The 14,783-nt window shown below is 38.4% G+C and overlaps 1 protein-coding gene across 1 annotated transcript in view; it reads right to left on the bottom strand.

Moving 5' to 3' along the window:
* The window catches only part of LOC101846802, an 18,914-nt gene continuing 4,131 nt past the window's right edge, over positions 1-14,783 (bottom strand). The window contains exons 2-5 of the mRNA XM_005094446.3: positions 11,276-11,415; positions 7,815-9,718; positions 6,507-6,855; positions 1-3,253 (exon numbers count right to left, since the gene is read on the bottom strand). Of these exons, the coding sequence (XP_005094503.1) occupies positions 3,207-3,253; positions 6,507-6,855; positions 7,815-9,718; positions 11,276-11,363 (2,388 nt within the window). The 5' untranslated portion in view covers positions 11,364-11,415 and the 3' untranslated portion in view covers positions 1-3,206. The remainder of the gene's footprint in view (positions 3,254-6,506; positions 6,856-7,814; positions 9,719-11,275; positions 11,416-14,783) is intronic.

The following is a 14,783-nucleotide window of genomic DNA, read 5'->3' as shown; positions in this document are numbered from 1 at the left end:
TAATTCTCTGAAATAATTTATTGGGAGTATGACTTTGCTTTATTTGTTACACACAGGAAATAAGTGTAAAAGAAAACACTCGCAAAATCTGGCAAAAAATAATGTCTCAAACTTATAAGAAATCTTATTCTTCACCAATGTATTGTAATTATAAAACCAAAGACAAAACACTAGTGCACAAAACTCCAAGAGAATTTAAATAACATACAAAACATATTCGTAAGAGATTCAGAATCTTTGGTTCTTTGACATAATTACGTTGATACACTCAACTGACTATTGTGTCACTTTGAGTAAACATTAAATGAGCTAGAACTTCTACCCAATTCTGTCATTCACCAAGACAGGCCCTAATTTCTCTCCTGCAGGGGGTATTTATATCTCTTATACACTGCCATTTCCAAACTACAGGACCTCTGACAGCAACTTCTTCCTCCAATCCCTACAAGTAATACCCTATACTGCAGCAAAGATCAAATGTCGAAGACCTCTAACTTTTTTAACATGACATTGGGCCAAACGGCACATGCTCAAAGGCCACTGGATTAACATCAACAACAACATACATTGCCCTTTTGATAAATATAGCAGTCTGGCAACTGGCAGACAACCACACATCAGGCCTGAACATGAAACCACAAATCTCAACATTCCCTACCAAACGAAAAGCTTGAGACAAAAGTGAAAGTAGTTCATTGGGTGAAGGGAAACTGCCTCAAACGCCTTGGTTAGTGTGAAACAAAAATACTCTAAGATACTACAGCAGTCTCTGCCTAAGATCCCACCACTCATGATCCCAGTTCACAAGATCCCCCTGTTTTAAGAAAACAGATTTTTTACGACACAAAATTTGTCTTTAAGATCCGGCTCTAAAGGACTATATTCGGCTAAGATTGTGCATTTTAGATAATAATTTACTGAGTGAATGCGACCACATCCCCACCGTAAATCTCAGTGAGTGGGTACAATCTTTGCCCCAGACGGGATCAGGCTGAGGTGTAAACTCATCGCACAAACATCGCACCCACGTTTGAACCAACAGCCTGACCTTGCATCACATGCTGGGTGGGTGGGTGGGAAGGATGACAAAGCCAAATCAGATAGGATCACATCGAACTGTGAATTCATCTGTGAACTGTGAATTTGTCTGTACTTTGTTTCCCTGACAATACATTTTTCTTTCAGTTCTGAAACTGAATTTGCTAGACAGACTGGCATGCACACTTTGCTGAATGTGGTCATCAGTTGGCAGTGAGCCTGCCTTTTGTTCTACAAATTTTAATTGGTGTGGTCACAACAAAATGCGATAGGACATGAGCGGGGAACTGGGTCAGAGATGTAAAGCCATACATTTTATTGGGCAGGTGAAGGAGAGGAGCAATGCAATTGACCTTGATCTTGATATCCACAATTGCACGAGTGAAAAATGGCATACCTCATTAAATTAAGAGGCCATTGTTTTTGGCGAAAAAGGTTAGCCACTCTTTGCTCCCCATACGTTTTAGCCCACTTTGACAAGAAATTGATCACTGAAAAGACCTCTTGATAGCCAGGGATCACGTCAGATCATTTCAAAGTAAGGGGAGATCTTTTTGCTGATTGTGGGCCTAACCATGAGTCACCATGCACCCCCCCCCCCTATTAATTCTGCTAAGATCCTGTTTGCCTGGGACCCTGCATATTCCTTGCTTCCAAGCATTAAGCGGACATTATTTTATCTTAAAAAAGATGGCATGTAGTCCTGAAGGAATCCTGATATTGAATTTCAAAGAGGGAAAAGTTCTTTCTAAAAACCCAAAGCAGGATAAGACAACCAATTTCCTTGGGAAATTCAAAGTAGAACTGTAGTCCTACTAAAAAACAAAATATCAACCCTTTATACAAACGGCCAAGCTTGTCAGCGCAAGTGGAGGTCACAGGTCACAGGTCACAGGTTTGGATGAGAAACAACTGAGCAGTGGAGATGGGCACCTTTGCATGGCAGAGAAGTAGGAAGCGGCAGTCAGGATTAAAAAAACCACAACGGGTAAAGTAAGACAGTAGAATTCAATGGTAATTTATAAAAACTCTCAAGACAAGCAGATGCAGGAGAAGAGAAAAAAAAAAGAACTTTTCTGTCAGCATGAATGATTTCAGGGTATAGAAAGTGGTAAAGGTTTTTTCATTAGCACAATGCTGTTTTTCATATCAGGAAGCAAGACAGACTGCTAACTAAGTTAAAAATTCAGGCCACCGTAAACCACTACATGTTCGGTCAAATCTGCTCTAATAGCCACCTGTCCACGACAATCACCAGTACAAAAGACCACTTTCCACTTCCTCCCCTGCATTTTTCCTATAATGTTACTGTCCAAGTTGTCTACCTGTCTAAGACAATCACTTTTTTCCTGACAATGGATGGCTGTCTCAGCCAAATGCTCTCTATAAACACAGGTTCAACAACATGTTTCAAAACTCCAAACACAAACACTTGCATAACAGAATTTTGGAAAATGAATATATGTAGGATTTTCAAAAAATAGGGCTCTCGATTTGGCAAGTTAGAATAAGAACAGCCACATTTGGCTAGAAACAAATAATGACAATTCAGCAAAACTAAAATGAAGCAGAAGGAGTAGACTTATCTGGAGCATCCACCAACCACCCACTAGCAGGTAAACAGTAATTATTTGGCAAGTTAATTTTCTTTAAAATTGTTAACATTGCATGGAATGTATGAGACCATCTTGTTGACAATGCCATGTGGAAGTAAGCATTTCCCTTCTAATAAAACTCTGAATTTTATTATACACATTCAGTCAGTGGCCCCACTGGCCAAAACGCTAAACTAAATGCAAACGTTTTTTCATAAATTACTTGTGTTCCTAACAAGTATCCCAGTGAACGAATTGTATTTTAAACACAGCCGTACAACCCATATTATAAAGTATTTTAGGATCAGCCAGAATATATTTTACCCATATGAGGTCATAGAATCTTGACAGTGTCTTGACCGCCCGTAAGAAACAGTTTATACTCTGACATATAATCAAAATAATCTAAAAACATAGACACATGGGGCATGGTTTCATACAGAATTTGATCCAAAAATTTGAAAATGACAGATTCTTGTGACAATGACACTCGTTCATTCTGTCTTCTCAAAAAAAAACAACTACAATGAAAGTCGTCTGTATGACATGGTCAGCCATTCTTTTGTCCATACATTAGTCATCTATGACAATCACAGACGTACGACCAGGTCTTGACGCCTCTGAAATGGACGAGATGAAAGACACATGATTACCAGTGGTATGTTGTGTCAACATATCACTCGACTGAGTACATAAAAAAGAAGATAACTGACAAATGTATGAATAAAAAACATCCGTTCATCACGCATGTCCCTAAAAACACACACAAAAAATTAGCATACAGAACAAAGAAAAATAAAAAAGGAAATCACAGCTGCAAATCATTAAAAAGCCTTTTCACATCTAGTTTTAAAATGACCAAAAGCACTGGATAAAAGCTTACCAGATGCATTTCTGAAAACTGACCCACAAAGGCAAACAAATTCATGAACAACATTGAACATAGCAAAGAAAGCATAACTTTAGAGAGTCTTCTTTAATTACCACCTTGACAAAGTTGAGAAAGACAGAACACACCAAAAAATAAACAAAGTCTCTTTCTCCCCCCCCCCCCCCCCCCCCCCCAGTAAGCTACTCCTGTTAATATATAACAATTTTGCATTTTGACTACATGATGGCAATTCAATATTTTGGGACATTGAACTCTCTTACAAGCTCTGTCTTAGATCTTTAACTTTAATGATGACTTTCACTCCAAAATAACACTTGCTGCAGAGAACAGACACATTTTTCATATTCTGTTTCAAACCATTACACCTCATGAGATCATAGTGTACAGTTGTTATGTGGTAATATCTTTCTCAACAGGCGCCATATAAGAGGGAATCAGACAAAAGCTGACTGACAGAGCTGCTTAAGGAATCCAGCAATTTGTGTTCTTTTCCTTCAAACTTGAACTGTTGATCAGTTGATAACAATCCATGGGGAGAGGTAGGTATCGGGCAGAGAATAAATCAACCAAAACTTAACTGTAACAATTCCTCGACAGCTTTTGACAAATAAAAAAAAATCTGGTGCTGACACTGACAGAGAAAGAGGAAAAATTTTAAGACATTCTTAAAAATGTGGGGGAAAAAAAGGAACAGCTCAAAAATAAAATCTAAATGAACTTCTATTCAACATTCTGTTTAACAGTTTAACCAGTTAAACCTATGACAAAAAAAGAAAAAGGAGAATAAGAAAAAATCTAACACACAGCAAAGTATGAAATAACAAATGCAAAAGAATTCAATATTTTAAAAATTTTGTAATACGAACTTTTCAAAGAACAAATCCTTTCATGAGATGACAAATAATTATATAAACAAAAAATCTAAAAAACAAAAAACAAAGCAAAATTCTCTACTGCACTGTAAAAACAAATGCACCTAATTCAAAGGGAATTGCAAGGGAGCACACAAAAACTCTGCTTCACTATGCTAACCCAGGTCCTCCTTCAGCCTCCCTCATTGACATCAAATATTTACACAACATCCAACTTTCGCTTTAAGTCAGTCATTCATTGAGACTCGGAGCTCTCAAAGTCTACATGGAAACAAAATATATTTCCCTTTAGACAGGTTCAATTTAAAACGAACAAGTGTTTCATATTTCAATCAGGATGCATTTCTGCCTTCTGCAGGTTTATCAGTAGGCCTACAATGTTACTGGAACAGATTTCTGCCTCGGCTAGTGCAACAGTAATTTCAGAGGCATAACAGCAAACCCTCAAATAAAATTAACATTTTTGACCTCTATGATTCACTCTCTATAAACACTCATAATTAAATGGCATACATCGTGCGGACAGTTTTAGGTCCAAACAGCTGGCTTAAAACCAGGAAAAACAATGTTAACAAAATAAGTACGAAAAAATTCTTTAAACCATCTTCAAAACATGGAACGATTCATAAAATTGTACTTGTGAAAAAGCCAGGCAAACACTAACGAAAGCATCGAAAGCAAAGCAACGGCGAAAAAAACAAATCATTTGAAACAAAAAAGATAAAAGAACGCTTTAAACTCTTCTAAAGCAGAAGCAGAATCTTAAAATATAAGCATTTGTGGAATCAGAACTGTTAGCAGCAGAACCTTTCACCCACTGTGGAAAGTTCAAGCTAAAACATTCTTTTCTGAGCATAACTAGAGAATTTTGTCATGGACTTAAGCAGTTGTCACAGTCTCTCTTGAAAAGAAATATAGCCTTTAAGCCTTATACTGTTCCCACACAAACAATTATTTACAATCGATAATGGCTTAAGAAATCTAGAAACACAGAAGGTGTAAAAAAAACTAAAAAACAAACCCAAACAAAAACACAGCTGCATATTTTACTCATTGACAACAACACAAAAAAAAGTTATATCAACTCTATCCATGTTGCCCAATTGAATATATGCGCTTCAACTTTTCATTAATCATGATAAACCTTATCCATATTTATATTTTCAAAGAAAAACAAAACAGAGTCAAAAGTATTGCTAAGTTGGTTAAACCGTTTACTCTTTCCATTTTCTCATTTGAAAAAACCTGCACTAAATAACTGTTACTGTAACTACGAACTTCTCTTTACTAATTAAAAAAACCCAACTAAATCATCCTTTAAATTACTTCCACTACCCAGAAATGGAATAATTTTTCTAAATGGAAACAGGGTGAGAGGTCAACAGTACCAGTTCAGACTCCAATCACAATAACAATGATCTCTGGGGTTGTTTTTCACTTGCAATAAAAACAACTTAAAAAAAACAAAATTAACACATTTTCATCATAAAACAACAGGTTGTGGTCAAACATGTAATAACAATAGTCACTCTAAGGGCAAAAAAGAACTGTGCGATTTAAGTATCTCATTTCTTGTGTTTTGAATGTTGTTCGAGGCAAGACACTCCAGTGGATTTTTTGCTTCCAAAGCCAATGAGACAATAAATGTACATTCACCTAAAAGAAACAACAATTTTCCTAAAGTGAATTATACAGGAACTTACACCAAGTATGGGGGGAAAAAATTTAAGATAAAAACAACATTGCAATTTTTTGTTTAGATAAAAGAAGTGTGATAGAAACAGTCTATGGGTCATAAAACACTGTTAAAAGAATTTACTTCTGCAATGATCTACAATATTTCAGAGCAATACAGCACAGTAAAAGACAAGTTTACATCAAGTTCAGAGCTCCACATGTCTCTAAAAGTGACCCTGAGAGCAAAATGAGGTGGTGTATGGTGGACTACATTCATTAAAAACAAGACTTCCGTGTCTGTTTTTTTGCTGCTCTGCTGAGCTCAGTTTTCCAGACGAACAATTGCACACATCTGCATAATATCTGTAAAAGAATTACAGTGGTACACAAAATAAAAATCTGTGGATAATCAGTCGTGACTCTAATACTTACCACTTGCAGGATCGGCTGCATACGACTGTCTTTCATGGTTCAGCTTCTGCACAACATTTTCTAATTTCTGCTTCATGGGTGGCCCGCCTAGTGGAGTGTTCATCGGCCTCTTCTGAGGTCCACCCAGCGATGAGTGAGACCCCGGATGGTGGACGACTGTTGATGATTCTGAACTTAAGTCATTAACACATTTGGTGAACATGTAGTTCAGCTGAGGGAAATACTTCTCTAAGTCATCCACACGAACAATTTTGTTGCACTTCAACTTCTTCACTGGTAGGTTGTAATACTGGACAAATGCTGCCTCTTCCTCATCAGTACATTCATAAAGTTGAATCTGAAGAACCATCTGTTAAAAAAATATATATTTATACAAATTAACATTTCAAAAGAACACAGACTTGTTTTGTTTTTGTTTTGTTCTTTTTTGCATTATGCACAAAACTTTTTTGGGGTCAAATCAGCTTTAATTTCCAGAAAAGTAATATGCAGCTTTTATTTTTGGCTTCAAATACAGTAAAATGATATACGTATATTTTTTAAATTGTGCCACCATAACACGACAGCACATCTCTGATTTCTCTGACTCTGATCCTCAAAGCAGAAGTGTACAAACTCACACTCTGTACATCATTTTCAGGTGCCATCAACCTACGCAAAATAAAATAAAAAGTACACAAAACAATACCCAGAAGATCAGTCTCACACCCATTTCATTATAATTTCCAAATATTGTATCAATTAGGAACAGGCGATCTATCTCAAATCAACAACTTTAAATTCATCATTAATTTGGGTGTATCTTTATCATCTTACTTTAGAATCAATTTGACCACAACATTATCCCCATTTTAATATTTACACCCTTATAGATTAAAAATATAAATGTCATGGTCAAATTAACGAAGACCACCAATTTTTTTAAAGACGTTCAAAGAGTAATTATGTAACCTTCCAATAGCAGTAACTGGGAGCTTGTCATTGAGATTAAATACCAAAGTCAAAAATGCACAGAAATTGTAAGTAAGAGCACCCTAAAATTTTCATTTTCTCCATGTCCTGCAAAGAAATTGAGGGCATCCTTGACATTGATAATAGGCAGACTTAAATCTTTTTGACTGCCTCTGCACACTTCACAGAGAGTGTCCAGTTCCGATCCTTTCGTTTCAACACACTTTCACTCACTACAGCAGGCAAAAAGGACTAAGGGATTTAAAGAACAAAAAACAAATAAAAATCTACCCCACAAGTTCCTTCATGCAACTCATAAAAGAAACAAAAACATGGACTATAGTCCTTAATACTCACCTGAATGACCTTTACAAATTCCACAAGAGGCACACTGGGAAAGTAGAGCTTGGACACTGCTTCCACCAGGCAGAAATTCCCGATTCTATAGCCAGAGTTCAACTGAAGGCAAGAGATGCTCTTGCCGTTCACGAGACAAGCCGATATCCTCGAAGACAGGTTCATGCGATTTACACTGTTATTGCTACTTGACGGCGTGGCAGGCCATGATGACTGGGAAGAACGCCTGTCATAAACAGACCTATCCTGTCCGCCTGACGACCTGTTAGAATGAGCACTGTGTGTGGAGATATTACTGCTCTCTGCTGCATGCAATGGTGAATCTTGGCTGCTTTTTCTTTTGGACTTTGGTTGAGATAGAGAGTTGTTGTTATCAGCAAGCTGTTTCTGAAACAGAGAGCTGTCAAACTGATTGGTACCAAATGAATGGGATGCCAGAAGAGATGGAACTTGTGGCAAGCCTATCCTAGGAGGCGGGTACCTGATATTTGACATGGTAGAGCTCAGTCCAGATCCTGAAGGGGACGAGTGAAAGATAGGATGGTTAAAGTCTTGAACGCTCGGGGCAGAACTTTTCATGAGTACATGTGCAGATAGACTGGAAGGAGGAAGACTAAATGGTTTATATGGCAAAGGCGACTGAGGTCCTGGTGACAATGGTAGATTTTTCTGCGTCATACTAGGCCGTGAGCCATTGCCCATGTGGGCTGGAGGAGGCCCTTGCGACATGGAGCTCCAAAATGAACGAGATGCATTCTGCATGCCCATATCCAGGGCCCTGGCTTCTGACGGCTGAGGCATATCTGGTGGGCTGTGAAGTTTTTGATGAGCCATAGTACTGTCAGCACCTGGTCTCACTGGCACATGACCTGGACCGACAAAACGTGGGACACCACCTATCTGAGTTGAAGGCAGGCCCATGGCATGGTGTCCCGGCATAAATGGGTTGACAACGCTCGCCATAGCATTGGCCATAATCTCCATTTTTGAATGTGGAACAGATGATTGTACAGGGGTTGATGGCAAGGGAGGAGATGACACCATTGGGACCGGTTGTGACATCTGACAGCGTAACAAACAAGACGAAGGGTGACCCGACCGAGGGTCAAGGTAACGAGCATACTGAAGAGGATTCTTAAAAGGCAAGTCAAACAGTTGAACCTCACACCTTTGGAGAACCTCCTTCAAAGGAAGAAGTTTGGTATTTTTCCCAAATGTGAAACTAACTCCGGCTGCTTTGCAGGTCTCGTTGAGCATGGTACACTCTCGCACAGATGCTGACAGGCCTTCCACATTAGAGTTACTAAGAAGTCCAGCAGCATATATGATCACATGCATTGGAACCATTTTCATTTGGGCACCTGCTTCCATCCTCAGTATGTAAGGAGACACTGTGTTGTTGATTTGAATCCATCCACAGAACTCAGACAAATCAGGTTTGACCTCAGACGTCACCACCTCTGAACTCTCATGACTGATTTTAGCTAAAATATCGGCAGGAAAAGTCTTCTTCACTATCTTGAAGAATTCTCCAAATTCACTCAAATTCACAATCAGGTCTTTGACTGTGAAAGGATTGCGACCATACTCGTAATCGCAATGAGCTGTGTTGATTTCATTCAGCAGAGTGGCTTCCGCTTCAGTGATGAAATAGCTAATCAAAGGGTCTTTTTTCCCCAACTCATCAGGAAAGGTGTTTGGATATTTGCTCAGGAGTTTGCGTTCAACAATTCTGACTGAAACAAACTTCTTCCCTTTCCGAAGAATATAAGGAATACTTGTTCCATCGATTGTCTCCCAACCAAATATACCCTTGACACTTTCACTGTCAACAGGTTCTTCCGGCTCACCGTCTTTCGCCTCTTTCGCATCACTCTCCTCTTGATTCTCCACAACAGCACAATCTGCAAAAGATTTTTAATCAAATGTTGCGTCACACTCTTATTATAAATTAATAAATATTGCTGTCTTCAAAAGCAACATATTTTTATTTTTAATGTGGCAATAGAAAAAGGAAAAGGGTGTAGTAGGAACAAAACATCTTACGACAAACTGGCAAAATAAAATGTCAAAACCAAAAGACTTCACTTGGTGTCACTTGCATGACACTATCGCACTAAATATCAAATGAAACTGCACTGAAAACGAATAATTCCTGACCATTAGGTTCGGAGGATTTAATATACAAATACATTTCCATTAAAAACTAGCAGTCTTCTAAACGTAATATCTAATTTATGTCATAACAAGACTTGTGACCAACAAATTTCATTCTGCAGACAACCTTTCTTAGTGTAGTGATAATCATCCTCCTCCATCACAAATATTCATATGTATGGCAAAGATACACAGATAGAGATAGAAAGGGGAACAAAATTGAAAGAAGCTGTTTGTCCATTCATTTGAGCTACAGTGAAGCAAAATTTCACAATAATGGTCCTACTGAGGTAAGAAAAACAGAGACACTGACAGCACAGGTGGAAACAAAAAAATGCAAAAAAAGAAGTCAGATCTTCCAGTATCACCTTCCAATCATCTGAAGCACACTAAACACATATATGGAAAGTAAAGGAGGAGCTAGAGGATGAGAAGGTTGAGGTAGCAAGCAAGTAGCTTTGGCCTTGTGTCTATCAGGGCCAACAATGTTGGTTGCAAGGGATACAAACTGGCAAAAAAGACAGGAAATATTCAATAAAATATCTTCTAGTTGTTGGAATCGAACTTACAAGACAAAGATGGTGAAAGAACGAAAGGAAGGAAGAGGAGGAAAGTGATACAGTGAGAAGACAGTGACAAGGGCGGTACAGATAATGGACAAAATGTGTAAGTTTTATGGCACTTATAATGCAAATAGGTCAAAAAGAGCCACAGATTAGAAGTGTTACAAGAGAGTAACATACACAGGAAAGAAGGGGAGATATGGACAATAGATGTTTGATAGGAAAGAAGGAGCAAACCACACCAGCACAACCACCAGCCACCCACATCGACAGTTTACTGCAACAGGTGATGTACATCTTTCCAATTCCTACAGAGCCCAGGCTGTTCAATCCAAATTACCATCTCAGTTCCCCATGGGACTTTCTTCTTGGCACCATGTTAGCTAAAGGTGTTCAAAGCAATCAATCAAATACTTCAATACATGCCAAACAACAGCTGAGTGCTCATTTAGAGCTGCAGAGCACAGCTGAAAATCCCTACCTTCCCACAACTGAAAGTCTGCCTCCGTAATTGCTGAAACCAAAAAGAGGTGCTGCAAGACAACGAATGTTGTCAAATGTAACACAGAAAATTGTGAAAAAGACAGAGAGGAAAGAATAGTAGTGTTGATGCCAGAAGAGGAGTTGGACAATAAAAAAGAGCTTGCACAGGGCTGATGATGAACAACAACAAAAATCCAATGAGTCAATGAGTGTCCTTGATTCTGCATACTGGAACACAGCATGATGACAGAACATTACCTGGATCACTGAACAAAGATGAGTTTGCCATTGCAGGATTTTGATGATTCAACTTCTCTTTTGACTCCAAATTCACTTTCTCCATCATTTTTCTGTGCTACGGACTATATACTCTGGGTAGTACCTTTATTGGTACTTTCCTGTAAAAGTGAAAGCCACATGAGTAACATTATAATTATAAATAAGATCATCACTGGGACCCATACCAATAAAAACCATCATATTTTTTCTTTAACAAACAAAAACACAAAAAAACAACCCATTAATGAATCATGAAAGGAACTACACCCCAAACTTAAAACAATACATCTGGTATCAAAAGCAGTCATTCAATTTTTGATTAACACAGGTAGGGGGTTATCTGAGTTTTTTAAGCTGATCACAGTGGTTAAATTAAACTTTAACAAAACATGACGAAAGGAGGAACAGCTTAGCTTCACATTCTAGTACGAGTTTCAACATTTCTTTCAAAAAGAAAACAGACAAGACAGGCGGACAGAAGGACAGACAGACACAGACAAAGATGACCTGTGGATCCCAAGATGGCCCTTTGAAAAAACTCTGAAGGTTTAAAAGTAAAGGAAGCAAAAGGAAATAAGAATTAGATCAATTCACTCTCATCATCACTCAATTCAAAATGTAGATTAAACAAGTCAACCCACATTCTTCCTTTCAAAAAGTGCACCCAAATTAAATTATTTTGGTGGAGGAAAAGTCTGTGGGTGAGTACAAGATCAAACTTCAAAATGGTGCTGTTGAAACAAAAGGAAGCCACTCCCAGTATGAGGTAAACTTATATGTATGATCTTAAAATGATTTATTTTATAGGGAAAGAATTTCTACATACAATGTATCTCATTGAGATGAAAACGGGCAATATAATAAAATGCAATTAAAAACCCTTTGATCCCTGACCCCCAGCAGCTACCGTGCCCCTCTGCCTGAGCTTCTGAGTGATTCACATTCATATTCATCGGCAAAATTACATTCCGTCCCATCAGGGTAGTCCTTGTCATTACCAGAATCTAATTCAGAAAGACAACAAAATAATCAATGACCTCCTGTGTAGCTAACTGTTTTCCGGGCCTCTTTGGTCCCAGACGGGCCTCGCTCACCACTGTAGCCTACCGGTGGCTAGGCATACAGGTAATTTTACAAGGGCTCAAAGGATAGACCTAATAACTTTATCGACTTGTAAAGATAGCCTACTCACTCTCAAAACTGTTTAAATTTAACAAATGTGTCGCGACGTGGTGGAATCAGGCGCTCGTCAATTTTTCGGTACATGGAGTTATTGGTATCATTTAAAAGCCTATTCATTTGCCTTGCTCTTGGTGATAAAGTATCAGTATATTTAGAATAGAAGCCGAAATATTTGCGATTAAAGGAGGTCAGAGTCGTCTGGTTTCAGAGGTGAAATTAGCGAGAAAATGGCCGCCAAAGTTGGGTAACTGCTTGAGAGTCCTTGGAAAAAGAAAATAGACATTTTTTGTGCCTTTCGATGTTTTTAAGTAAATTCAACACAGAAATAGGTTTTAAAATGAATATAAAAGGTGTTTTTGAGCACAAAAAAAGAAAATTAGAAAAAAATTGCCCAACGGTCATAAATATGCCAATTTCTTTGATTTCATTATTTTGACGAGTGCCGAGCACCTGATTTCACCCTGATGCCTCACAAATAGACTCGAGTTTGAGCCCAGGCCTATACTGTGCATGATGTATGAGAAAAAAATCGGTGCATCCTCTCCGCACACTGATGAATGCACGCCTAAAGACTAGGTGTGGTTGAATAAATCTAAAGGATTATAACACCAGCCCTAATGTTTGTCCCTCCCAAGAGCTCAGACTCGGGTGCACAGGTCCTGTACTGTACTCTGTGCCTTAGGATCAGGCCTGGAGTTGAATTGCGTTGAACTGATTGATCATTGTAGTGGGCCTAACAGGAATTTGGCACTGGTTTAAATTTGCTTTCCCGTTTGTTTACACAGGCTAGGCCTATCGTGACCTTCCAGATGGGCGGTGCTGAAATTTTGGGCGATGGGCGTTCTTGTGTTCGTCTGTCTATTTTTGCAATATCGATACCTGTAACACTGTAAACGACATTAATTTGCTTCTTAGCTTATCGAGTTGATATCTTAAAATGTTCAAGGGGTTATCAAGTTGCTGAAACAAACCAACATGGTAGCAGAACGGCAAATCTAAACCAACGCCAGTACCAGGAATTTCTCCTGCACATGAAGATACTTTTAAAAAGTGAATTTCACTTTACTATTTAGGCCTATATTCCTATATCATCATATGTGAGGCATTTTGGTGAAATCAGGCGTCCGTCAAAATAACGAAATCCGAGAAATCTGTACTTTTGGGCCAGTTTGGAATTTTTTTTCAAATTTGTTTTTTGGGCTCAACACCTTGTACATCCATTCAAAAACACGGCAAATTTTTACTTTCACTCCAGCACACAGAAGCACTGCTTTGGGGGTCAAACTGCAGTACTAATTGTTCGCGGCAGATCACACATAAAGCCACCAAAACTGTCGCAAATCAATGATTTTCAAGAAAATTTCAAACCTAATAACAGTAAAATGTCAAAGTACAGGTTAAACTGTAGCCCCCCAGATTTTTTCTTATCCCAGGGGGGCAGGACTCCCTGAAACCTCCCCGATTGGTCCAAAGCGCGCAAATTACTACGTGGTTAGGCATTATATAGTCACATTAGTGTGATATAGCTCAATTAAGAACAATCAAATCTTTTTAAAAAATATTAATTAGCGATGGAAATAAAGTTGATATTCGTGTTCAGCGCATCAATATATAGTAGTAAATGGACAACTGGTAGCTAAGTGTGAGACGGGAGGGAAAGTAAAGGAAAACCAAAAACACTTTTATGTGTGGATTTTATGTAAAAATGTTGAAACTCTTGTCCTGCGTCTGTGCTGAGATGTGAATCTTATCAGAAACTGATTACGTCGGACGTTCCGGGCAGGCCATTGGGGTCACTCAGTGTGTACAGCGCGGGCGCCGGGAAACGTGTGTTTTCGCCATGAATAACGCTCTATCCTTCATAGCTTTCTATTTATAAAGTGTTACAAACACATGAATAACCCCCTCTCACAAGTTGATAAGACATTACACCCATTCGAATAACCTTTCTGGACGCTCTTGTTGTTATGAATGACCTGAGGTTCGAAAGGGGATAATTTAGGTCAATTTCCGAATGTTTTACACTCAAATTGTTCTTTGTACCTGCACAATGTCAAAACTATCAAACAAGCTTATTTTTTATCAGGTAGTATCATTTCATACAAAATCAAGCTGATTTGAAATATTTTGTAGAAAAATGGAAGTCTTGTTTCCTTACTTTCCTCATGTCTAAGTGGGTCAATTTCTTCTATAATTTCATTGGACATTGGACGAACATCTAGAGCTACCAACTTGGCATGTTTTGAATGAGACGTATGCCTCGATTACGAACCAACGCAGGCGGTTCTAGAAGAAGGCCACAAAC

Source organism: Aplysia californica, unplaced genomic scaffold (assembly GCF_000002075.1).
Source record: "Aplysia californica isolate F4 #8 unplaced genomic scaffold, AplCal3.0 scaffold00082, whole genome shotgun sequence".
Lineage (NCBI taxonomy): Eukaryota > Metazoa > Mollusca > Gastropoda > Aplysiida > Aplysiidae > Aplysia > Aplysia californica.
The sequence above is the reverse complement of the archived record's forward strand: the minus strand, read 5'-3'. Positions and strand labels throughout refer to the sequence as shown.